At 44.6% G+C, this 25,655-nt stretch overlaps 2 protein-coding genes and 2 long non-coding RNA genes across 10 annotated transcripts in view; 2 read left to right on the forward strand and 2 right to left on the reverse strand.

Annotated features, from left to right (window-relative positions):
- Positions 1-16,741, forward strand: part of SLC4A1 (solute carrier family 4 member 1 (Diego blood group)) — a 49,489-nt gene extending 32,748 nt beyond the window's left edge. For both annotated transcript variants that reach the window (XM_080978599.1, XM_080978598.1), the window contains 8 exons: positions 815-1,009; positions 6,265-6,435; positions 8,817-8,906; positions 9,119-9,282; positions 10,349-10,602; positions 12,515-12,684; positions 13,918-14,091; positions 15,332-16,741. In XM_080978599.1, the coding sequence (XP_080834725.1) occupies positions 815-1,009; positions 6,265-6,435; positions 8,817-8,906; positions 9,119-9,282; positions 10,349-10,602; positions 12,515-12,684; positions 13,918-14,091; positions 15,332-15,412 (1,299 nt within the window). In that variant the 3' untranslated portion in view covers positions 15,413-16,741. The remainder of the gene's footprint in view (positions 1-814; positions 1,010-6,264; positions 6,436-8,816; positions 8,907-9,118; positions 9,283-10,348; positions 10,603-12,514; positions 12,685-13,917; positions 14,092-15,331) is intronic.
- Positions 2,505-6,254, reverse strand: LOC308461598. The gene is made up of 2 exons (XR_013978921.1): positions 5,746-6,254; positions 2,505-3,262 (listed from the first exon to the last, which is right to left on the reverse strand). It is a non-coding gene; the product is annotated as an uncharacterized lncRNA (long non-coding RNA).
- On the reverse strand, positions 10,516-23,707 carry LOC308461597. 3 transcript variants are annotated; one of them, XR_013978918.1, is made up of 3 exons: positions 22,874-23,707; positions 20,008-20,417; positions 10,516-10,640 (listed from the first exon to the last, which is right to left on the reverse strand). It is a non-coding gene; the product is annotated as an uncharacterized lncRNA (long non-coding RNA). The 3 variants fall into 3 exon arrangements; XR_013978919.1 differs by having other exon boundaries at positions 10,633-10,744; XR_013978920.1 differs by lacking the exon at positions 10,516-10,640 and having other exon boundaries at positions 17,980-20,417.
- Positions 23,708-23,932: 225 nt separating this feature from the next.
- Positions 23,933-25,655, forward strand: part of UBTF (upstream binding transcription factor) — a 45,563-nt gene continuing 43,840 nt past the window's right edge. For 3 of the 4 annotated variants that reach the window (XM_080978600.1, XM_080978605.1, XM_080978604.1), the window contains exon 1: positions 23,933-24,280. The gene's annotated coding sequence lies outside the window, so the exon portion shown is untranslated. Of the gene's footprint in view, positions 24,281-24,421; positions 24,638-25,655 lie in introns of those variants that run through there. The other variant, XM_080978601.1, reaches the window with a different exon arrangement.

Below are 25,655 nucleotides of genomic sequence, written 5' to 3' on the forward strand. Positions count from 1 at the left end.
CCACTTTCCAGGTGGTTCTAGCTGATCACAGATGGAGACAGAATGCTAGATTAGGCAGCTTTTGATCCAGTAAAACCATTCTGCCTGAGCGTTTGCAGGTATATTTCCATAACCCTAAGACGGGGTGGGGAGCATCTTGCCCTCCAGATGTTGTTGGACTTCTTAGCCAACATGACCAATGATCAGGGATGGATGGGAGCTGGGAGTCTAAAAACATTCACATTCCTATCATAAATGGTAGAAACTTGCTTCCTTTTAAAAGAACAAAGCTCAGATTCTTAAGATGTTGAACCTCACATGTACCAAACTCTGCTTGCTTGTTGTGACCAGAAGCACCTGTGCACTATACAGTGGTACCTCGGGTTACATATGCTTCAGGTTACATACACTTCAGGTTACAGAGTCTGCTAACCCAGAAATAGTGCTTCAGGTTAAGCACTTTGCTTCAGGATGAGAACAGAAATCGTGCTCCAGCGGAACGGCAGCAGCAAGAGGCCCCATTAGCTAAAGTGGTGCTTCAGGTTAAGAACAGTTTCAGGTTAAGAACGGACCTCCAGAACGAATTAAGTACTTAACCCAAGGTACCACTGTACACAGACCTGGCTATAAATGTCTATGCAAGTTTCACAGGAGGAACGGGCTACAAGATTTCAGCATGGCCCGTGTAGTGTATCACAAGAAGGGCCAATGCTCTACATTCTGGATAGCTGTTTAATTCCAGAGCAAGTTCAGCTGAGGGGGAAAGAACCATCAACATCTCACTAGCTTCTCCTTTGTTTTCCTCTCTGCACCCTACCCGTTTCTCTCTACACAGTTTTGTCAGAGTTTAAAGATTGAGTACCATCCGGGGAGAGTCTGGATCGGCCTTTGGCTTATAATATTGGTATTGGTGGTGGTGGCTTTTGAGGGCAGCTTCCTGGTCCGTTACATCTCCCGCTACACCCAGGAGATCTTCTCCTTCCTCATCTCCCTCATCTTCATCTACGAGACTTTCTTCAAACTCTACAAGGTAACATGGCTTATATTTCATTCTCCCCCCCTTCCTTTGCTTTTGTGAGGGAGCAGCTTTGCTGGCACAAGGAACAGGCTGCTTCATGGCCACAGGGTTCCTCAAGACCCGTGAAGCAGGGCTGAAAGTTGGTCCGTCATGGCCGTGTTTGAGCACTGAGCTGTACATAGTACCTATTTTCCATTGTCTCATGTGTGGCTTGGCTTCCTTTGTGCTTGAATGCTGGATCCTGAGAGATTTGGGGCCCATCCACATTATCATTTGTCCAAGAGGCATTATTATTATTATTATTATTATTATTATTATTACATGGACAGGTGGAGTCCCCCTAACCCCAGGCAACCCCCGAGCAGAATAATGACTCAAGAAAATGCGCTATGGGATTAAAATTGCCACAACTTTATTAGGTTTCAGATGTAGGGAGACCTTGGCTCAGGCATTGGGCATTTATCCTTCCCAGTCCCCAGCCGGGGATCTGGGAGACATCAGGGTTATCCAGCATGTGTGGGGATTGGGCTGGCTCTGGAGAATATATGTTCAGGCAGAAAGCCCGCCCCCCGTTTCGCCGCCATTGCAGGGGAGAGCAATGACAACCTCTTGGCATATGGCCAATGCCTCCCCTCAAAACGACCCCTTTAACGGGGAACTCTGGGATCACCACCACATGGAGGGGGGTGAGTCACTGCTTCACGCCCCCCCCCCATTTAGGAAGATAGACTAAAGGATTCTGCCCAAGGCCTGAACCCGCCACCCGAGGCCACAAGATCGCAGTCTTGACGCCAAAACTACCTACACCTGAAAAGGCCCTTTGCCATCCGACATCCATTCCAAAAGGCCATGCCTAATGTCGCTCAGTCAATTTCAGCTCTGTGACCAGAAATCACAGAGTAAATGGAAGTGTGGCTGGGCTCTTGGTCTTGAGTTCTGAGCATGAAAAATGACCCGTCTTCAGACTTTTCATGTTGTCTTCAGGCAGACTGCACCATACAGTTAAAGCACACGACTACCCTCAAAAAAAATCCTGGAAACTGTAAATTGTATGGTCCAGAGCTTGGAGTTTTAGCTCTGTGACTGAGGAAACTACTTCCTCCAAAGGAGCACAGGGAAGCTCAGGCCCAAACTGTATGTTACAAGGAACACACAGCATCTTCCTTACAATGTTTTGTTAAAGACGCATGGTATGCGTGTAAGAATGTAAGATATGTTTATGAAGCTGCCATCTAGTGGCCAAAAGTGTTTCTTGAGGAAAAAATTGGAACTGAGCATGCCTATGGCCTTTGGGAGTGGTTCCAAGATGGATGTCAAACTAAAAACTATATAACAGAAACCAAGATATTAAACCAGTTATTGTTCATTATAACTCTCACAGCTTGCTCGGTTTCTGCCTGCCTCACTCCATTTCAGAGCTTGATGGTGTCATGCTGCTTCTTTAATTAACCATTGTCTCGGAGGCAATATGTGAAGAACGGCAGCTGTGTTTCATGTTAGTCATTTGCACCTCAAGCATCTTTCTCAGTGTTCTCCATCCCATTGTTTTGGGTCATCAGGTGAGCAAGAGACAGGACTTCGAGGTTCTCAGATCTTATCCCCACAAGCTTTTTTTGAACCAAAGTTGCAAGGGTTTTTTTATCGCAAATATACAGTCATTTGCGTGTTTGTTCCCTGTGGCAACCAGCCCTGCCACATTTATTCCCATTTTACAGATGGAAAAACCAAGACAGGGAGGCACAAGACTTTATCCAAAGCCACCCACTAAGTCCATAAGCGAACAGTGTATCTCCCACATGCATTAATATGTGCTCTGTTAATCTCAATTGATGTTACCTGTGTATTATTGCATTTCTACTACTGAGATGTGTCCTTTTGTCTCAGCTTGTTACACCGTTTCCCCCCCTCTCCACTGCCCCCAAATCTTTGACCATGCATAACTACATATTATGACGACAGTGACACCTTCTACAGTCTCCACCTTCTGAAATCCTCTAGAATTGCTATAGGTAGCCCCTCCTCTCCCTCTGCCCCTCCCTGGTAACAATTTGGCCACAGGAAGCAAGGCTGTCATGACATGGTTTCCATAGAAACTGAAGAGCAGAAGCAAGAAAGGAGAGATTGAAAACATGTAGGAAGAAGGGAGAATGAAATGGAGCTCTTGCAAATGTTTAGAAATTAGACTGGGTGGACTAAGTGCATAGGAGACGAGCCTTTCGGAGACAGATGTTTGAAGGATAAGCAGCAGAAATGTGGGGCAAGGACCTAAGAACAGGTCAACTTAAGAACTACCGCCCAATATCATTACTTAATGTGGATTATAAAATTTTTGCAGACATTCTGGCAAAAAGATTGAAAAGAGTGTTGATGGAGAAGATTCATAAGGACCAAGCAGGCTTTCTCCCAAAAAGGCATTTATCAGATAATGTGAGGAACATAATAGACATTCTGGAATTATTAGAGGTGAATATAAACACTAAAGCAGTTCTGATCTTTGTGGACGCGGAGAAAGCCTTTGACAATATTTCTTGGAGTTTTATGAAAAAGAATCTTCATGGGATGGGGGTAGGCCAAGGATTTGAGAATGGTATGGGTGCCATATACGCTGAACAAAAGGCTAAGTTGATTGTAAATAATGTGATAACTGAAGAATTTAAAATAGAAAAAGGGACACGACAGGGGTGCCCAATTTCCCCTTTACTTTTTATTTCTGTTCTGGAGGTGTTGCTTAATATGATTAGAGATGACCAGCAGGTTAAAGGTGTACAGGTCGGAGCCAAACATTACAAGTTAAGGGCCTTTGCAGATGATTTAGTACTTACTTTACAAGAGCCAGACACTAGTACAAAAAGGGTGTTGGAGCTAATTCAAGAATTTGGTCAGGTGGCCGGATTTAAATTGAATAAACAAAAGACTAAAGTTTTGGAAAAAAATTTGACAGTCATGGAAAGGGAGAAGTTCCAGAATGAAACAGGTTTGACAGTGGTAAAGAAGGTGAAATACCTAGGGGTCTATTTGACATCTAAGAATTCGAACTTGTATAAAGACAATTATGAAAAATGTTGGTCAGAAATTAAAAAAGATCTAGAAATATGGTCAAATTTGAGATTGTCAATGTTAGGCCGAATTGCAGCTATTAAGATGAATGTATTGCCTAGAATGTTATTTTTGTTCCAAACATTACAAATTCTGGACAAGATAGATTGTTTCAAGAGGTGGCAGAAGGATATCTCGAAATTTGTCTGGCAGGGCAAAAAGCCCAGAATAAAATTTAAAATACTGACGGATGCAAAAGAAAGAGGGGGGTTTGCCCTGCCGGACTTAAAACTGTATTATGAAGCAGCAGCATTTTGCTGGCTGAAAGAATGGATGCTCCTCGAGAATACAGATATCTTGGACTTAGAAGGTTTTAATAATACATTTGGTTGGCATGCATATCTATGGTATGATAAAATTAAGGTGCATAGGGCCTTTAAAAACCATATTGTCAGGAAAGCATTATATAACGTTTGGATAAGATATAAAGATTTGTTGGAAAGTAAAACCCCTAGATGGTTGTCACCTTTAGAGGCTACAGCGCTGAAAAAGCTTAATATGGAAGCTGAATGGCTAAAGTATTGGGAAATTTTGGAACAAGATGGAGATAAATTGAAGTTACAGAGCTATGAGAAATTGAAACCCAAGGTTCGAGATTGGCTCCATTATTATCAAATAATGGAGGTACATAAACAAGACAGGAAAATTGGATTCCAGGTGGAGAAATCAAAATTAGAAATTGAACTGTTAGAATCCAATACTAAGAATTTGTCAAAAATGTATAATCTGCTGCTGAAATGGAATACACAAGATGAAATAGTTAAATCAGCTATGATTAAGTGGGCACAGGACATTGGTCATAACATTATGTTTGCTGACTGGGAATGGTTGTGGAACACTGGTATAAAATTTACGGCATGTAATGCCTTAAAGGAAAATATTATGAAAATGATCTATAGGTGGTACATGACCCCAGTCAAGCTAGCAAAAAATTATCATTTGCCTGATAATAAGTGTTGGAAGTGTAAAGAAACGGAAGGTACTTTTTATCATCTTTGGTGGACGTGCCCGAAGATTAAGGCTTTCTGGGAAATGATATATAATGAAATGAAAAAGGTACTTAAATGTACTTTTCCTAAGAAACCGGAGGCCTTTCTCTTGGGCATTGTCGGCCAATTGGTGTCAAAGAAAGATAGAAATTTCTTTATGTATGCTACGACAGCAGCAAGAATACTCATCGCAAAGTATTGGAAGACAGAAGAATTACCCACCTTGGAAGAGTGGCAGATGAAGGTAATAGACTATATGACACTGGCTGAGATGACTGGCAGAATCCGTGAGCAGGGGAAAGAGACGGCGGAAGAAGAGTGGAAGAAATTTAAAATTTACCTTAAGAACTATTATAAAATTGAGGAATGTTAAAATGTCGAGGTTTGGAGAAAGAAAAGGAGATTACAGTGACATAAGATTAAGTTGAAGAAAAGAATAAGAAAAAATATATTTGATAAAATTAATTAGAATTTGCTGAAATAAATTTTGGAAATTGGGATGTAGGAAGGGGAGGTTTGGGGGAGTCCGAGAAGAGAGGGACATGAAAAAAAGGTTATGAAATTTTACATGTTTGTATGTCTTTTTTTATTTGTTTGTATTGTTTAAAATTATTCTGTAAAACCAATAAAAATTCTTACAAAAAAAAAAAAAAAAAAAAGGACCTAAGAACAGGGGCAGAGGTTTCAACCTTGAGTCCCTGTTAGCATTGTGGCCTGCACAATATATTTTTGTTACTTATTTTATTGACTAAATTTGTATGCCTCCCTTCATCCAAAGATCACAGGGCGGTTCACAACATAAACTAGGCCTGATCTATGTTTGCAGCGGAGTGAAGGGCTAGAGATCTGAGGTAGCAGAATTCGCGGTATGATTTCAGACTGAAGATGGAGGGACACTTCTTTCTTTCTTTTACACGATGGGGATTCAAAATGGTACCCCACTGCCTGTATTCTAAAATGGTGCAGTCGACTCTTTCACCTCCCTCTGCTTCATATGTAGACCAGGTCTAGGACTTACTTGCGTGCTGCGGGAGAAAGGGTAGGAATTATTTTGTTGCATGTAACAACATGATTTGGGTGGTGGTGTGGGCACGTGTGCTAATTTTAGTTGGCTGTGTTGTATGGCGTCTCAAGTCCTTCCCACTGTCCATTCCACATTCTAACACATCTTCCCTCTTACAGATTTTTGAGAAATTCCCTCTGCAGAAAAACTATAACAACACCGTTCTAAATGGGGATCCAGACTATCCTGTACCCAACACAGCCCTGCTTGCCCTTATCCTCATGGCAGGAACGTTTTTCATCGCCTTTTTCTTGCGCCAATTCAAGAACAGCAGTTTCTTTCCTGGCAAGGTAAATCCTACATTGCACGAGTGAAGTAGGACTTTGGCATGTTTGGGGATTTTGGAAGGGGACGGCTTAAGTCTGTGCCTGCACTAACAAGTTCGTTCTGTCTCTGTATAATGGCCAACCTACAACTGGATTTAAATAGCAAAGGGCGGACTTCAAACTGAAGCAACAAGACACTGGGAGAAGTATTTTGGTCAGCAATTTGGTTTAGAATAAATGGGGCTTCCTTAGCATTCTTACCACATTGTACCTGAAGTATTAAAAAGTAATAAACAGAGCTGCCAGACAGGAGGACATAGCCCGTGTGAAACCTGGGTTGTTTCTGGGGGAGCAGTTGTATCGGGCTGCTCCAGCTCGCTACCTGGCGGATATCCACTACGTGGAATACCGCAAACTATTTACTGCGGCTAGGCTGAATGTTCTTGACTCGGCGGTCCTGAAGGGAAGATATGGAGGAGTCCCATATGACCAGAGATTATGCCACTGTGCACTGGGTGAGGTAGAATCCACAGAGCACATTTTATTGAGCTGTCCCTTCTACAACGATTTAAGACAGTATCTTATAACTCCATACTTACCCCAGCTCAGTTCCCGACAAAGAGGAAAGCAGACAGCATATCTGCTAAATAAGTCTTCTGGGAAAACAACCTTGTCAGTGGCTAAATTTCTTTTCCTGGCACTCAAGTGTCGGAAACATATAATTGAATGCTTTGACGTGGGTTATCTGTGAGAGGTCTAGTACTGTGGCCCTACCTTACTTATGTACCTTATGTAACTTATGATGTTATAGTTTATAATTATTGTGTAATGTTTTAATTCTGACTATCGGTCGAATAAAGAAATTGATTGATTGATAAACAGAGCTGCAATGTTTCATCAATTAGATTAATCAATTTATAACGTGCCAACTGATTGGAAAGCAGATTTTACATTTTTTGTTGTTATTTTTATCACAAGTACTTATAAAAAGCAGATATGGCAGGTGCTATCTTTTAAGAAGCATTGCTTCTGATATTAGAGATAAGAAGGAAAGCCTCTTCTAATATACTTGCTGCAATAGATGTGTGCATCATCTAAAACCAAAATATACTTCTTTTTATAAGGAAGTTGATGCATGTTTAATCCATTAATCACCTCATCAACTAAGTTTTCTTTAATCATCATCATCATTTTATTATTTGTACCCACCCATCTGACTGGGTTGCCCCCAGCCACTCTGGGCAGCTTCCAGCATATATAAAAACATAATAAAACATTAAAAACTTCTCTAACCAGGGTTGCCTTCAGATGCCTTCTAACGGTTGTATAGTTACTTATCTCCTTGACATCTAATGGAGGGCATTCGACAGGGTGGGCATCACTACCAAGAAGGCCCTCTACCTGGTTCCTTGTTAACCTCACTTCTTGCCTCACCGCCAGAAGGCCCTTAGAGTTATATTAGGCATAGAATTCAACATATTAAAAACCTGTTTTGGTAAAAACCAAGCTAGCTACTAGCTCTTGATGCTGCAGTGGCACATGTAAAAGTGTATGGGCAACAACTGTGAAATCTCAGAAGCCAAAAGGGAGAAAAAGCAGGATTTCAAGGAAACAGACAGGGTTGCCTCCACAGCCCTTTCATTCCAGTGACTAAGGCTACAATACTATGCACACTTACATGGGGATAATTCCCCCTCGGAACCCAGTGGATTTAACTTCCAGTTAAAAATGCGTAACATTGTGCTGTAGCCTACCATAGAAGTAGCATAAATTTTACTAGTGTAAGCAAATGTGCTTAAAATGCAAAATGGTGATGATGATGATGAATTCAATTTATATACTGTCCTTTATCAAATGATCCCAGGGCCGTATATAACATCAAAACACATTACAGAACATAAAAAGCACCAAAATAAAAAGCATGCTGACAGAACAGCTGAATATGACTTGCAGAATTTGGTGCAGCTGTGGTATGAAATTGTTTTGACTGCAGAATATGCACAGTCCAGTGTATCAGTCATAATATATTACTAAAAGGGTTGCTGGTGCAGTTTCTAAGTTTGTCCCCCCTTTTAGCTGAGTCTAAACGTTCCCTTATCAACATTGAGGTCTGTAAATCACCCATCAAAAACAGTCTCTGGCAGTATTACCCTTTTTTTTTAAGTTCCACACTGTTTGCATGTTTGAAGTGGAAGGTCATATTTCTCATAATCAGATCAAAACTTTTAAAACTGAATTAGTTATATTTCCTTTGTCTCCAGGGTCAGTGTGGATGCCTGCCCTGGTAGCTGAGAACCTCTGTTCTATCTCATTTCCAAAGATTCAGCTGGTCTTACTCACCTCTCACCTCCAGCCCTATATTGCTGAATTAATGTGGTTCTTTCTTACTTCTTTTTTTTTTACAGATCCGCCGTGTGATTGGTGACTTTGGTGTCCCTATAGCCATCTTCCTCATGGCATTGGTAGACTACTTTATTGAAACCACCTATAGTCAGGTGAGTAGCTGGTCACTATCAGTAGCACCCTCTCCTTCCTTCTGTTTAAGTCCATTGGATTCCAGTTTTTGATATCCTTTCCAAGCAGAAAAAATGAGCACTGGCTCACTTTCCTGTCTAGGGTTGTCAACCTAAAATAATGTGGCGCTTCCTGCACTGGGGGCCAACAGAACTAGAGTTCATCCGTATTCATTTTGCTTGTTTCCTCACAGAAACTGAAAGTCCCCAAAGGCCTTGATACCACCCATTCAGCAAGGAGCTGGTTTGTTCATCCACTTGGAGAATTTGGGATGTTTCCCTGGTGGATGGCGCTCGCTTCCGTTGTGCCAGCCCTCTTGGTCTTCATCCTCATCTTCTTGGAGTCACAGATCACCACGTAAGGAATTTGGAGTGTGTATAGGAAAGAAAAGCAGCCACAAGGGTCAAGTTTTGTATCTACTGCAGTGAGGGTGTTGCTAGGTACTTGGGCCTTGGGTGGCTCTGTGGTCTAAACCACTGAGCCTCTTGGGCTTGCCGATCAGAAGGTCAGCGGTTTGAATCCCCACGACGGGGTGAGCTCCTGTTGCTCTGTCCCAGCTCCTGCCAACCTAGCAGTTCGAAAGCACGCCAGTGCAAGTAGATAAATAGGTACCACTGCAGTGGGAAGATAAACAGCGTTTCTGTGCACTCTGGCTTCCATCACGGTGTTCCGTTGTGCCAGAAGCAGTTTAGTCATGCTGGCCAAATGACTCAGAAAGCTGTCTCTTTAATAAAAACTAATTCATAAACAACAAAAAAGGTTTATTGATAAATATTTTATGAGGTTTTTTGAAAGAGCAGACACCAATACAGATTTGAATAATATTTACATATGCTAATTTATAAGCATAGCTGCAAACTTAAGTCAGAGAAGAAAAACAAGCTTTGTCTCCTGCTGTGAGGGTTACTCTGAGCTATGGCATGCCAATGTGATTTTCTACACCTAGTATACTTATATGTGAATTGGACACCTCCATCCCACCTGAATTGCTTTGGCAATAAATGCTTCTTATGGGCATGTTAAAAAGAAAACAGGATCACTCTCTCACACACACATGCACTACCTTCCCCTCTCCATCCAGCTGTTGTATGTGCCTCTAGGCAAATACAAGTCTCACTGGCATAAAAGACCCAGTGAAGCCCCTATCAATGTCCCTGTACGCAGATGCCACTTTGAGTTGTCACCTGGTAGCAATGCTTAGTTATATCACGGTTGTTGGGATGTCCAATTTGTCATAGAATCATGTCAAATAAATATTGGGTTGTATCCAATGTTAGTCATACCCAGAGTTGACCCATTAGAAATAATGGGCATGGGTAAACTATTAATTTCCATGGTTCTACTCTCTGTGTAGGATTTAGCTGCACGCAACCCACTTTCTTCTTCATTTCCTCCCTGCCCTCTTCTTATTATTCTTCTTCAGGCTGATTGTGAGCAAACCTGAAAGGAAGCTGGTGAAGGGTTCAGGTTTCCATCTAGACCTGCTTCTAATTGTTGGCTTGGGGGGTATCGCACCCCTTTTCGGCGCACCTTGGCTCAGTGCCACCACGGTGAGGACTGTCACACATGCTAATGCCCTGACGGTGATGTCCAAGACTACAGTCCCAGGGGAGAAGGCCCATGTCCAGGAAGTCAAGGAGCAAAGGATCACTGGCTTGCTGGTGGCCATTCTTGTAGGTGAGTTCTTCTGTCGCAGATTCCAATTTTGGGGGTGTCTAGGGATCAAAGTAGATATTATTTACCTACAAAATAAGTATTTTTATACTGCCATCTCATGAAATATCAGGGAGGTGTACAGTGTTGAAATGTAGAATACGATCTAAAAAAAATAAAAAATACAGATCATTATTACGGCGAGTGGCTAACACAAGAATATCTTTAATAAAAACTAATTCATAAATGACAAAAAAAAGGTTTATTGATATATATTTTATGAGGTTTGTTGAAAGAGCAGACACCAACTAGGCAATACTGAAGGCACCTGTCTGATACACGATTCTATATTGCTGCTGTTAGTGTTGTAATACTATTGGGTTTTTAGTATTGTGCTCTTCGGATGAAGGGTGGCATATCAATTTAATAAATAATAATTTTAATGTAAAAAAAAAAAAGGTGAGTGGCTAACAAACATTTAAACAGCTGCAAAGGCCTATCTGCATAAAAATATATTCACAAGATGCCTGAGAGTAAAAAAATGAGGATGCTTCCCAAATCTCTGCTGGAAGAGTGTTCCATTAGCATGGGATTGGTGACACTAAAAGCCTGATTTCTGGTTGACCACCTGTCAAGTCTCTGAAACGCAAGTGATAAGTAACAGTGCTCCTCTGGTTGATCTCAGTGATGTAAAGAGCTCAGGGGTTCCTTAGGTTTTCCTGGAGCCAAGTTGTTCAGGGCTTTGTATTTCAATGCCTTGAATCCGGCCCAGTAGCATATGGGCAGCAGAAGTTCCTCTCAGGTGCCTGTTCCCATCAACAGTGTCACTGCTACATTCTGCCTGGAGCTTCTGGACCAGGCCCAACGGCAGCTCCACACTGTGTGTGTTGCAGTTATCCAGTCTCGAGGTTACCAACACAGTTGCCAAGTGATCCTGATAAGGCCCTAAGCTGCTGTATAGCTTTGGGCAGGCATGTTTGCTCCCATTTCTTCCCTGTTCTCTCATAAAGCAGGGTGCGGCAAGGTGTCTAATTTTCCCATCGAAAGGAGCGCAGAGAGATGAGAAGAGCTGAACATCCCTCACCTTACTGCCCTGCACTCCTTTGCTTCCACTTAGGCACTTTTCTCTCAACCCAGCTCTCGCTTTTCACCAAAAACTTTATCACTCGCTTTATACATCAGGCGTGGGAACCCTGTGACCCTGCATGTGTTGTTGTTGGACTGCATCTCCCATGTTTCCCGACTACTGGACATATCGGCTTGAGCTGATAGGCCTTGGAGTCCAAGAACATTTGGAGGGCCACAGGTTTACCCCGTGGTTATATATGAATGGGGCAGACACTGGAAAACCATCCCACCCCCCAATTTCTGCCCTGCCTCTTGTAGCTTGGCACTGTCCAGCTTTGTATGAAAGAGGCATGGAAGGGCTGGATGAAAGAGGGGAAATTATGGGTTCAGTTTCAAACTAGTATGAATAATCTGCTGGACTTGATAGGTAGCAGATTTATGAATGCCCTTGAGGAAATACCTGTTCTCACAAATCCTTAATTCCCTCGTGGATCTCATTGTCGTGTTCTGATAGTCTCTAGAATAAGTTTATTTTGAGAAGAACTGGATAAAGCCATTGAGGTGGCTACTAGGTCTACTAGCCATGATAAGAAGTGGTGCAACCCCCATGCTTGGTGACATCTTGAAAACCAGATGCTGGGGAAATAATGAACAGGGGATTAATTATCGCCATCAAGTTCTGCTGTGGTATCTTAACTTGTAACTCCTGGTAGACAGAACAGAGAGCCAGATGGACAGTTGGCTTGCTGGGTGGTGATTGTTGTTTGTGTGTCTTCCAGTTGGGGAGGAGAGCTCCATTGGTGTCACCTTCCAGCTGAAGGCGTGCCATCCTAAGTAACATGTGCCATTGCTTTTTACCCTTCTGCAGGCCTTTCCATCTTCATGGAGCCCATCCTGAAGCTCATTCCACTTTCCGTGCTCTTCGGCATCTTCCTGTACATGGGGGTGACATCCCTAAATGGGATCCAGCTTTACGACCGAATCCTTCTCATGCTGAAGCCACCCAAATACTTCCCGGATGTGCCTTACGTTAGAAAAGTAAGCCCAGGGGATCAGAGAAAGTAGTGCTTGGAGGTTCAGGGAGAGCTGTGGTGGACAAAACAGATAAATCCCCGCAGGGTAGGAACCCTACTGTTTGAAGCAATCATATGGGGTCCCTGATAGTCATGGATATACCTAAAAGGCTTCAGTAGACCTGGTGATCAGTTGTAGAACCTGGCCCTGTGTGTTAATGTCAGGGCTCTAGCTGAAACTTGAAAAGTATTCAGGATGCCTCTGAGCATGTAGAAAGTATATTTGCTTTGTCAAATGAGTCACTCGTGGGATAAGAGAGGGAATGAAGTACTTTTGTGGCAGAAAATATAGTTTCCAGAAACGCTGGAGCCTCTTTAGTTCTCCCCCCCCCCAATTGACCATTCTTTTCTCTGATCATGAACCTAAAATTTTAAGAATCGTAGAGTTGGAAGGGGCCTGATTTCAGCTTAACTCCAGCTGGAGGCTTGGATCGATATGGGATTCACCATGGCTTAGTTCTGGAGTCTGTTTTCTGTGCCTTCAAACAGAACCAGAAGACATGGGAGTCATAACGAAGCACAAGAGTGCATCTGATAACATGGCTGCCCAGTGATACAGAGGAAGGGGGAAGGAAGGTTTGCTGGCGAGAAGAGGCAGATGATGGCCTCCAAGTAACATTAAGGCCCGCCATTCCAGTTTAGAACTTCGTTGCAAAGGAAAATGCACTGAAATAGCGCCAGGTGTGGCTGTAGCTCAGGGGTACAGCATGTGCATCACATACAGAAACTTCCAGGTTCAGTCTCTTCAGCTAAAGAGGCCTTAGGTAGCAGTGCTGAGGTCTTGGAGATCCATGGCCAATCAGAGTGAACCAGCACAGGCTAGGCGGTTTCAATGGCCTCAATCGGTGCTTGGCAGCTTCATAGGAAGATGCACACACAGAGAAAAGTTGAGGCATACTGAATGGTATGACTTGGCCATTTTATTTTGACAGGAGGATTGCTTCTGAACTTTCAGTGGTTTAACTGGGCTTCATGAATCGTAGAATCATGGAGTTGGAAGGGACCATGAGGATCATTTAGTTCAACCTGCTGCAGTGGAGAAATGTGGGGCTCAGACCCACGAGGGTCTCATGCTCTACCAACAGAGCTGTCGGCTGAGAACCATGCTTTCTATCTGTCTACAGACCTTGGTTGTCAGGCGGAAGACAGGTAGACTGCTGACACCTCTGACTGTTTCTTGGGTCTTCTTCCTTTAAAGGTAAAGCCTTTGCGGATGCACCTCTTCACCTTCACGCAGATTTTGTGCCTGGTCTTGCTGTGGGTAGTGAAATCCACCCCAGCCTCCCTCGCCTTGCCTTTCCTCCTCATCCTGACAGTGCCTGTGAGACGCTACCTGCTGCCATGTTTCTTCAGCAATGTTGAACTCAAGTATGTAAGTATCGTTTGGCTGAGCAACAGTAGGTTTATATTCAGGTCTCTGCGTGGCCTAAATAGGAAGAAGCAGGGGAACAGCTTGGGATTTTTAGAATGGTCCCTGTGGGAAATGTTTGTTTATAGAACCTGGATTTCCCCCTATTAGGTCACATCCGCACCATATATTTAAAGCACGCTGTTTCCCCCAAAGGATCCTGGGAACTGTAGTTTACCCCTTGCAAAGCTACCACTGCCAGCACTGTTAACAAACTACAGTTCCAAGCATCCTTTAGGAGAAGCCATTTGCTTTACATATATGCTATGGGTGTTGTCCATGCCAGGGAGGGGGAACCTATGGCTTTCAAGATGTGCTGAGACTCCAACTCCCATCATTTCTGGTCACTAGCCATGCTGGCTGAAGGTCTTGGAAGCCTGGAAGTTCTCCATTTCTGCTTTATGAGGTGGTTTTCAAACCATGTCCCAAGGAACTGTGGAGTGCTTTAGACGTGCTACAGGCATTCCTCAAATTGAATATTTGCGGGTGGCGCTGTGGTCTAAACCACTGAGCCTAGAGCTTGCCAATCGCAACGGGGAGGGAAGGGGGGGGGATAAATAGGTACCACTCCGGCAGGAAGGTACACGCCGTTTCTGTGCACTACTCTGGTTTCGCCAGAAGTGGCTTAGTCATGCTGACCACAGGACCTGGAAAAACTGTCTGTGGACAAATGTCGGCTCCCTCGGCCAGTAAAGCGAGATGAGCGCCGCAACCCCAAAGTCATTCACGACTGGACTTAACTGTCAGGGGTCCTTTACCTTTACCTTTTAATGGCAGGCCACCTCTCCCTGATAGCTTGCTCATTACTACTGATCTTCCTCTGCATGGCACAGCTAGGAGATGGAAGGGTTTGAGATACAGGAGATCCAAAAGGAAGTACTTCTCTACACAGCACATAGTTAAACCTTGGAATCCTCTACCACAAGATGTGGAAGAGCACATGTCTTGTGTCTTGATAGCACAGCAGGGAAAGGGAGCCATTGTCTGGGGCCTTGGAGAGTCTCTGCCAGTCAGAGCAGACAGTATTAGGCTAGTTGGACCAATGGCCTGTTTTGATATATAACACAGCTTCATGTGTAATGACTGTCAAAGGCCACCTAGCCATCCTTGACAGGCAAAAGACATATGTTTCTCAGATCCAAGTATAGTGCTCTGTTTGCTGGACCACCTCTAACAGTATATCTCTCCTCAAATTTCCTTCTAGTTGGATGCTGATGATGCTGAAGTGGATTTTGATGAGACAGAAGGCCGGGATGTTTATGATGAAGTCCAGATGCCTCTTTGAGCACACAGTGTGCTGCATCCTTATGACAGATAAGGAATCGAGAGCCCTCCCCCAAAACACCAGGCAAAAAACCCCAAACAAAACCAGAATCTGGAGAACGTTTCCCCCTTATGTATGTTTATCAGTATACAAAAGTGGCATACTGGTAAATACCCCATAGATGTAAATGACAAAACATGGATTTTGTAGGATTTAAATAGCTTGCATATGCTTTAGATATTTTTCAACCAGCCACTGTAGTTCTGTAGTGAAATGTTAACAAAGATTTAGAAAATAGATTCCCCAACGAAGGTATATTGGGGGGGGGGGGGGAATCAAAGCTATGCAAGAATTGTGAGGAGATGGGAAGGGCATCCATGGACTCCACTTTTTATACTACCTGTCACCCCACTGCTGTGTGTGTGTGTGTGTGTGTGTGTGTGTGTGTGTGTTTCCACACAAGTGTGTATGCATGTGTGTAAGGCATTATCCGTTGTGTGCAGAAAGCCCCACCCACGGCCTTCCCAAGGCAGGAAGTACTTCTGCCACTGACATCGATATGAAGTTTTGGAAAGAAATGCTGAAAATCCAACTTATATCCTCAAGACGGGTCAAACAGCTAATGTCAGAATGGACCAAGATGCACAAATGAAGCTGGGAAGAAGTGACATGTTCTTTCTCGGACCTGGGAGATGCTAGGTCAGAAAACTGAGCATACAAATGAGGCACAGAACAAAAACAGCAAAGAAAGTCAACATCCTGGCAAAGGAAAGAAGCAACAACCATCACCTCAGATTAGAAACGTGATATGGAGGAATGGCAAAACCACCCAGTTGCGGAGAAGGATCAAGACTGCTCCTTGAGCAAGAAGGCTGTTGGGTTAACAAAATCAGTTATTATATGTCCTGGCACAGTGGGGAAGTCCAGGCCCCCCCAAAAAAAACAGGTTCAAGGGAAAGCTGCCCCCCAGATTTAACTCTTTTTTGCAATTCCCCCCTAGCCTGCCCCACTTGGACTAAAACTATGGTGCTAAAAAGTCTGGAAGGCATCATCTAGAAGAAATGTCTCATCATCTAGAAGAAATCTGCCTTGTTTGCATCCATTGCAGTTAAGTAACAGCATGTTACTTCTTCATGGAAGAAAAATCTATCAAGGGCTCATGGTGGCAACCAGGAGTAGAGGCTGGTGCCTCTGAATATTAGTCACCATAGCAGGAGAGTCTAGCTGTGGGCTTCCTACAGGCATCTTGGCTGGCCACTGTGAGAACAGGATGCTGGACCACATAGGCTTTTGGCTGGATCCGGCAGCAGAGCTCTTTTTATGTTCTTATTAAAGCCACTTTAAGAGAAATGCTCTCTTTAGTATGAATTATCTACAAAAAATAAGCTTGTCTTAATGGAGAACGATAACCAGGGATGGGTGTGTGTTTAAAGTGCAGAATCTGTTGTCCTCTGCAGGCTGGAGTCCCGGGACTCTTTAACTTTTTTAATTTTTAAAGGAATTATAGTCCTCGTGATACAGGGAATGCTTGCAAATCTCTTCCAGCAGGTCCTGTCTTTCTCTTTTACCTCCCCTGCCTTGCATGGTAACACGTACCAAAAAATATGAAAACCTGTATCAGGGAAGCACAGCTGAGCAGATGCCTGCAAACAAGACTTAAAATTTGCAGAATATATTCTTATTGCAGGGTACATATTTTATTTTTTCACAGCATACACATATAGCTACAATAACTCTCATATGCACCTGTCTGAGTGGTGCATGAATGTGCCAACAGCAGCTCTGCTTAATGATTTATGGCTAATCTCATGCATTGCTTTATGGGGTTCCCTGTCCTCCACCCTTCTCCTAAAAGCTGTGTGCTAGGTGCTGTTTCTCTTCAAACAGCCAGCAGCCTTAAATCAAGGTATATGTCCTCACTGACCTTCATCTGGCTCCTACATGCGGCCACCGCCACCAAGTCAAATAGCTAATGATAAGCTCTCAGGTAAGTAGCTTCCTCCTCTGGATTCTACCTCACGCGGCTAACAAGTGCTACACCTGTCTGTTGAAATGCTCCAGACCCTTTTGCACTGGTCTGATGCACAACCCCATCATCTCCCCTCGAATATACAAATCACGTCACGCTATCCTTCAATATATTTAAGATAATTAAAAAACTTCACTTGTTGTGACAAACAGGAATCCAGAGCTGGCAGTAGCTGTTCAAGCGTAAATAGTGTTTTTAGTGGTTACTTCCTCAAAAGAAAGTGACCAGACAAATCTGGTACCACATTTTAATTTTTTTAAAAAATGGGCAGCCTGACTTTTCTAAATCCCAGGCATGCGTGGGCTACTGTGGTGATTCACTGCAAGCAAAAAGCTGTCGCAATATGCCCAGCAGTGCTCTGCCCGTCGTTGCTATTTTGCATAAACCAGGACTGAACCCTGGCTCAAATTAAGGGTTGGTTAGCATGAATTCAATTAGCAAAAGGATTAGGAGAAACAAACGGTAGCATTTCTTCTTCCTATTGCATAACCAATTTATGGAACTAATTGCCACAAGCTGTAGTGATGGACACTAGCTCTGGTGATGTTGTTTTTATTTATTATTATTATTATTAAAAGGATTTGATGATTCAAGGACAATCAGTGGATGTTCGACACGACAACTCAGGAGAACCTCCATCTTCGGAGGCAATATACCAATAGCATACCACTAGATTATGAAGGCAAGCTACAAGGGAAGGCAATTTGTAGCATGCCTTGTGAGTTTCCCAGAAGCAGCCAACTGGCTACTGTTAAGAAGGCAAAAAATTAGATGAACCATTGGTTTGAGTTTCCGTCTTTATATATATGCAGCCTCAGGGGGAACAAATCAAGAAACACATTCCAGCATTTAATCTGAGCAAAATGGTAAATTGAACAGACCAATTAATTAGTTAATGTTGTGTGTCTGTGCGAACGTGTATGTGGAGAAGGGGGATCTTGAGACTAGACCCCTCTTTCTTGACAGAATTAACCACACTAGCTTGTATCGGCTGAAGTTCGACATTTCCACGTTACATTAATTAAAGACATAAACTCTAAGGGCTATGTAATTGTATCCTGAAGCCACACTGCTATAATTAGGGTTGCCATTTGGAGGGGGGGGTAGTCTAGCAGGTTTCCTTTGCCTTTAACAGCTGCATGACAGGCAGAAACTCAACAGATGGATCATTTTTTCCAGCATGGCATTGCAGTGATATGGCAAGCTTTACTAGCTCATTTAAAAAAAAAAAAAATTAAAATTTGTCACTTAATCTAGGTGTTAAAGGCACAGGAGTCCTCTCAGGAAGAAAGTTGGCATCTCTAGTTGTTGTACACATTTTAAGTTGGTGATAATGAGCTTTTGTAATTTATTAAAATTCATTTTTAATAGTTTTTGCTTTGCTAGGTTAAAAAAAAATACAATGCAGGATTTCACCTGCGCTTTGCATGCAATTGTGTGCTGCATTTCCTTTATGTTATCTTTCTCCGATTGACTTTAGATATGATTGATTCAGCCAATTGTATTACAATTGTTTTCTTGATTTTAACGACAATTAACAAAAGCAATAAACCTTTTTCTTTCTTTTTTTAAGAAAAACAGCAACTTGTTCATTGTATTTTCAACCCCAAACCAGTCTTCGGGTAATCACTGAGTCAGGGGGCAGGACACGGTCAATTATCATTGTTATTAAAGTCCATGTGAGCACTCTTCAAGGTGAAGGGTTTACGTCTTTGTAGGGACAGGCCTTTTCTAATGTGATCGGTAGTGGCTCTGTTATGGCCAAACAAGGCGTAGGGGGCTATGGGGTGGTGTGCTGGAAGCTAAGTGCTAAGCCAGCAGCCAAGGCTGCAGCCAATTCCCCAAAGCAATGAGCCTGGTCATGAGTTCAGCAAATCAGATGGACTGGCATCCAAGGGGAGAGGCAACTAAGGTTGTTGGGGATCCCCCATGCTGTGGGGTGAGTGGCAGGGGGCTTAATCCTGGAGGCAACTATGGAGTTAGTCAGATTAATGTCTCTGACTGAAGGGATGAGATTAAGGCCTAGTTTTCACTTTGTGGTGACAAAAAACTGTTAGGGCTGCCGGATTCCAGGTGAGGGGGTCCCGAAGTTGAACAAATATATACTCTACAACCTCGTGGTGGTGAACAGCTTTTATGCAGAAATTTATTATGGACGGCCTGTTTATTCAGCATCCATCCTGATTTGCTTGCGCAAAGCTTATGTGGCAATTGGACTATGCCCGGTCTTCATTATTTGTTGATTGGTTTATGGGTGATTAGATGTAAATGAGCATTCATCCCGATTTGCTTGCAGGGTGATTTAACAGGTCTTCCCCCTAATCATTCTTTCATCCCACACTTTTCAATGCATTTTCCTGTCCCTTTCCAAACCACAAAGATGTTTGTTTACAATGTATTTTGTTGCGCTGGGGCAACAAGGTGCTTTAATCCACTTTAAAGGCACAAACAGAGTTCCTTTATGCTTTTATATCCATCTAGAAAAATATAGATAATCTGGAGACACCCTAGGACACAAAGAGGAGGGCTTTAAAAAAATTAACATACGGTTTTGCTTTATTCACCGTGCAAAACAAAATAAGCATACCTAGAATGCAGAGCCATCCGTGGAGAGATTTGGGTTGAGGACTGCAGCTTTTGTGTGAACAGAGGTTCTGTGGTTGACTCACTAAAGAAGTGTGTCTTGGAGACTGATGATACTGACAAAAGCATTTCCTCCACCCAGAAAATTAAAAGAGAGGAAGAGTTATCACCTGTCCTTATTCCTGAATTGCTAGTTTTCTAGGTGCAAGGATTTATGTATTTTTAAACAGAGGAGATTTGATCATATGAACCTTCATCTTCCGCCTGAAGGGATACAGTCTAGGCACAGCTTGGCCACCTGTGTGAAAACTAGGCCAAAATCATTGAGGTTGAAGAGGCAAGCTGAAGTCAGTCAAAGCAGTCCAGTTCAATGTGGCAGGTACATTGAAGGAAACAGGTTGTGGTACAGGTGGGCTGAAGGAAGAAAAAGCACAAAGGAAGAGAAGGTGAAAGGAGTGTGGTGCCCTGGCTAGAATGGCAGCCTTAGACTTGGGAATGATGGAAGTTGTGATCTAACAACCTTTGGAGGCTCACAGCTTCTCCAACTTCTGCCCCACAGAAGTTACCACCCTCTTTGAGGTGGCAAGCCTGGGTCTAGGCCGCCACACCATGTCACACTGCAAGGTATGTGTGGCTCAAAGAACTGAATGCTCCATCGTATAAAAGAAATTTTGCAGGGCAGTTTCTGACTTTGCTTTTCCACCAACATTTAAGTCCATCACATGCGAGTTAACGTTTATGTACGGGCGAACATTCAGTCATGTGAGTCCCCAGTAGGAAGCAAACTATCAAAAGGGCTGCATACAAACCGGCTTGCTAAATGTGCACGAGTTGCACAGACCAGACTTTTCTGCGTCCACACCTGAGCACTCTCAATTGCCATCTACACTAGTGGGTGAAGCTTGATGGGGCGCATTTGCAGTGTGTGTTACTGTCGGCTCTTCTCAATCAGTACTTCCCCACCTTCCCTAAATTCAGGAAACCTGAGGTCCATTATGAGTATCCACACAGGTATTTGTTTACCTGTATGTGGACATTTAAAAAAAAAAAAAAGTTTTCTTATACAGCGGTACCTTGGGTTACATATGCTTCAGCTTACATACGCTTCAGGTTACAGACTCCGCTAACCCAGAAATAGTACCTCGGATTAAGAACTTTACTTCAGAATGAGAACAGAAATCGTGCTCCGGCGGTGCGGCAGCAGCTGGAGGCCCCATTAGCTAAAGTGGTGCTTCAGGTTAAGAACAGTTTCAGGTTAAGAATGGACCTCCGGAACGAATTAAGTACGTAACCAGAGGTACCACTGTATATGTAAAAACAGGTTAATAAAATTAATAAATACATGTTGCCCCGGCCCTGAGCAGTGCCTCATCAACGGAAGTAGGGGTGGTGGTGATAGATAGCACTCAGCAAACCTCACCACACATAAGTGCAGCAGAAAGTTTCTTGCTATGTACACAAAGTGTTGAAAAATCCATCACTGTCTATTTTACAGTTGGGGTGCAGAGCTTTTTTCAAACTCGGGGACCTGCTCCTGTCTGAGAAAATGGCCCAGAGCCATGTGGCAGCTGTAGGTGGGGCCAGAGGCCAAAGTGTGAGGAGCCAGAGATGTGAAATTTACCTTTGTACACCAGGATAGTTTCTATGAACATGCAGCACGCACCACTCTCAATCCCCCACCCAATCCGCCAAGATGCATTATCAGAGCTTACGGACACATTTCAGTCAGGCAAGAACATTCAAGGAAGGTAGGAAGTAGGGTGGTATGGGGTGTGGCCTATAGAAGAGGCCTGAGGGCTAGATATGGTCCCTGGCCTAGCATTTCCTCACCCATGTTGTATTATATAGTATACTATAGGGATGCCCACGTGGCAGCCTGTGTGTTCTCATCTGCAACGTGGCAAAGTGACAAGGGTAGAAGAAGCAAGCCCACCCCCAACAGAATTTACATTTAGCAGCAAATTAAGCGAGAAGCAAAAACTGGCAGCTCTACGTAAAATGGCAAAAATGCAGCATAATGGAATATTCTCAAAGCAACGATAACCAAACGATTTGCCGCAGAGGAGGGAGATGGGGGCAATATCTTATGCCGCTGGGATAGCTCAGTTCCCAGTGGGCAGAGCATGAGACATAATCTCAAATTCATGGGTTCCAGTCCCACATTGGAGATTCCCATATCGCAGGGGGTTGGAATAGATGGTGCTCAGGGTCCCTTTCAACTCTACAATTCTACTTTTCTATTATCTTCACTGTCACACTCATGACAATCAATACATATGTATTCCCATGACATTGGGCTTTTCAAAATATATATTAGAAAACATAACAAAAACAGTAAAAGCATGAATACAAATTTATCATAAATATGATCAGTGTCCTCTATAAAACTTGATCCATGCACTAAAGTTGCTATCTAAAAAAAATACTTTGTTACAACTGTTTGCAACATATATATTACATTATTTACCACACTTACCTGGGAGTAAGCCCCACTGAACTCAGTGGAGCATGTATCTTGAGTAGACATATGCAAACTGCATTGTCAGCCTTTTACAGTAGGTACAGAGGGGTTAGGGTCGGCCAAATCTACAGTTCTGTGTCCCCTTACTTGGCAGAAAGTTTACCTTGAACTGACTGGGATTTAGTTTGCAGTAAATGTGCAGGTACATATTTAAAAGCTACTGCAGAGATGCTCAAATCTTCACACACTTGCTCATTCCCAACAGCTAGGGAAAACGGAGGAAGTAAAAGCAAAACGCAGTACGATTCAGGGTGGGCAGCGAAGGGTCCAAATGGATGGGTCTCGTGATTCAAAATGGGTTTTGCCTTGCCTTTTAAATTCCAAAACTTATCCTTATAATATAAATTACCTGTTAATGTGTTCCCCTCATTAGAACATACTTCCATCTTCTGTATGAGAGACAGGCAGACGTGACGCGCACGCCTCCCTATCCCAGAGATCCCGGGAAGCGGAGAAATTATTCCCGGTTCCAACTGGAAAAACATCACGGAGAACAGACGAGCGCCGCTCATCCGCGGTGGCCCGTTTTTAACGCGGGTTGCGCGGGGTGGGGGGAGGGGAAAGGCGAGGGCGGGCGCGTTGATTAGCTCCCTCTGCCCGCTTCCCCGCCTCTCCAACCCATAACTCCTAATTGCATTCGGGTCTGTCTGTAAAAGTCGCTTTTGCGTATTGGAATCGGCGTTAATTTGACAGGCAACTCTGAAAGCAGGTGATTGGCTGCAGCCGGAGATGACGCCCTTAACAACAAAGGTGGAGCTGGAAAAAATTAGATTATTGAGAAAGAGAGGGAGGGAGGGAGGGAGAACAAAAAATATGAAGCCTGGCATTTGACTGCAAAAATCTATAGACGAGTGTCATTTCCACGCAACGGCTAGAAAACAACACCGAGATTAGTGTCAATAATACCCAACAGGGAGTCACAAACTCCTCCCCTCCCTTCCCCGTTGTTTACAAGGCAGGGAAACTGGCACCTTTTCGGGGGGAGGGGAGCCGCTTGTTGCCAAAAATATGTCCGCTCTCAGAAATAATCTAGTGCCTTGCTGCAGCTATTTCCTGCTCCTTCCGAGTTTTTATTTTTTAATTTATTTCGGATCGCTTCCCTGTCCCCCCTCCCCGCCCTCTTGATGCAATCGTTTGAAGGTGGGGGAGGAAAGAAAGGGGAGGTCGCAGGAGGAATTAAAATCGAGTGCGTGTGATTTGTGATCGTTTTACAAGCGCCAAGCGAAGAGGATTTGTGGCAAATGCAAGGTTTTCCCCTCCTCTCTTTTCTTTTTTCCCTTTCCCCTCCTCCCTCTTCTCGTTTGACTACAGTGTTGCAAAAGCAGAGAGCAATAAAAACATACGCACATACACACACATTGAACTCTCTCTCCACACAGCCCGAGACACTTAGATCCACAACCTGGTGAGATCCGAGAGAGATCGGACCACCACCCCCGGGAAAAAAATATGCTTCCATTTTTGCAGTCCCGTTTAGGGAGCAGATGGAAAAGTGGGGACTTGTGAAGAAAGGCTGTGAGGTTGCCTAAGGATCCGGGAGCCGAAGAGACCGGCTGATTGGAAGAAAAAAGCAGAGCGATGGAGGCGGGGGAAGTGCGAGCTCTCTGCGGGGACTGGAGCGAGTCCACGCCCGGGGCCAGCGCTGCAGAGCTGGCGTGCATTCAACCAACGCTTCCCAGCTAAAGCGAGCCCGGGAAAGAAGAGGGGGGGAGGAAAAAAAGGGGGAGCTTTCCTCCAAAAGCCTTCCGATCTGCAGGTAGGTTGCAGACGTAGAAGGGGGCTCCGAATCTCCCCTCGAATCAGCTCCGGCATGGAGCCCCCCGTTGCAAAGGAGGGTGGGTGGTGGGTAAAGGACGGATCAGGGGGAGGGGGGGAAAGCAGGCACGATCCGAGGCGACGCTGCCTCCAGCCGGGGCTGCCTTTGCGGCAGTGCGAGCGCATGTGGAGCTCGCCATTAACCCGACGCTGCGCTCCGCCATCTGGGGCTGGAGGGAGGCGCTTTTGTTCCCTCCTCGAGCTCCGGCAGCGGAGGAAGACAAGCAGGCGGCGGCCGCTGCTCGGAGGAAGCAGCCACCGTCACTGCTCTCCTCTGCCTGCGTCTCCTGGGTCCTCGGTAAGGCTGAAAAAATGGGGGCTTCCGCTCATTTTTCGGGGTGCATCTTTTTTTAAAAAGAAATTATTTCGGGGAATCCCCCCTCCCGCTTCAACACATTTTTTTGGGAAGGGAGGAGATTGGTGTTACGTTTAAATATATTCAATATTTGAGAACCGAACAGGTTTTGTTTTTTGAAAAACGTGTTTTGGGGCGCGCCCCCTTTCCATCGAGCGGGGCATCGGTGGGGGGAAGCGGATCGGAGCCCCTTTCCGCCTTCCACGCGGTCGCTTAGGCGAAAGAGGCCGCCGCGTTCGGCCATGGAAGGGCGAGAGAGAAGGCAGGCGGTGGCGAATTCTCGCACGCCGATCCTCGCTCTGCAGGGGCAGAAATAACCAGGCGGTACAATCCGGGGGTTCAGAGACTCGATCCCCCTATTTTCTTTCTCCCCCGCCCATGGTTTAGGCTTATTTTGGAACCGAGGGGGCCCTGCTCGGGTTAGAAAGGAAGGCGAGGCGGTGGAAACAACCAAGCCGCCGCCGCCGCCTTTCTCTGGCTGCCTGCAGAGGGAGAGAAGCCAATGGACGGCGGGGGAAACGCACTCATTTTCCCTTTTCTTTCCACCGTCCTCGCACGCTAGTTTTGCTCCCATGCTTTTTCCATTGTACGAAATCGAGAGCCCAAAGCCGCCGCTCGATTTTATTTCGGAAAAGATATTGTTCCTCGCTTTCCCCCCGCGCGCTGGGGACCTTTGGCGAGCTCGGTCGGCGCAGCCTTTCCGACCGGCTGCAGCCAGCGCGCTCCTCCGCCATCCGGAGGGTGGGTCCATGCAGGCGAGGTCTTCGGCGTCCCTCCCTCCTCTTTTCCTCTAGCTCTCTCCCCCGACGAGACGCTTTTTTCGGGGGGCCCCCCGCTGCGGAGCGACTGTGGAGAATCGGGTGAGCGGGCTTTGGCTCCGCCGAGTTCCCGTGCGCCCTAGGCGCGCAGGGGGAGGCGCTCCCCGGGGGTCTGGGCGCTGCTGCTGGTGGAGGAGGCGGCA

The sequence above is a fragment of the Podarcis pityusensis genome, assembly GCF_964106645.2.
Source record: "Podarcis pityusensis genome assembly, chromosome: 13".
Taxonomy (NCBI): domain Eukaryota; kingdom Metazoa; phylum Chordata; class Lepidosauria; order Squamata; family Lacertidae; genus Podarcis; species Podarcis pityusensis.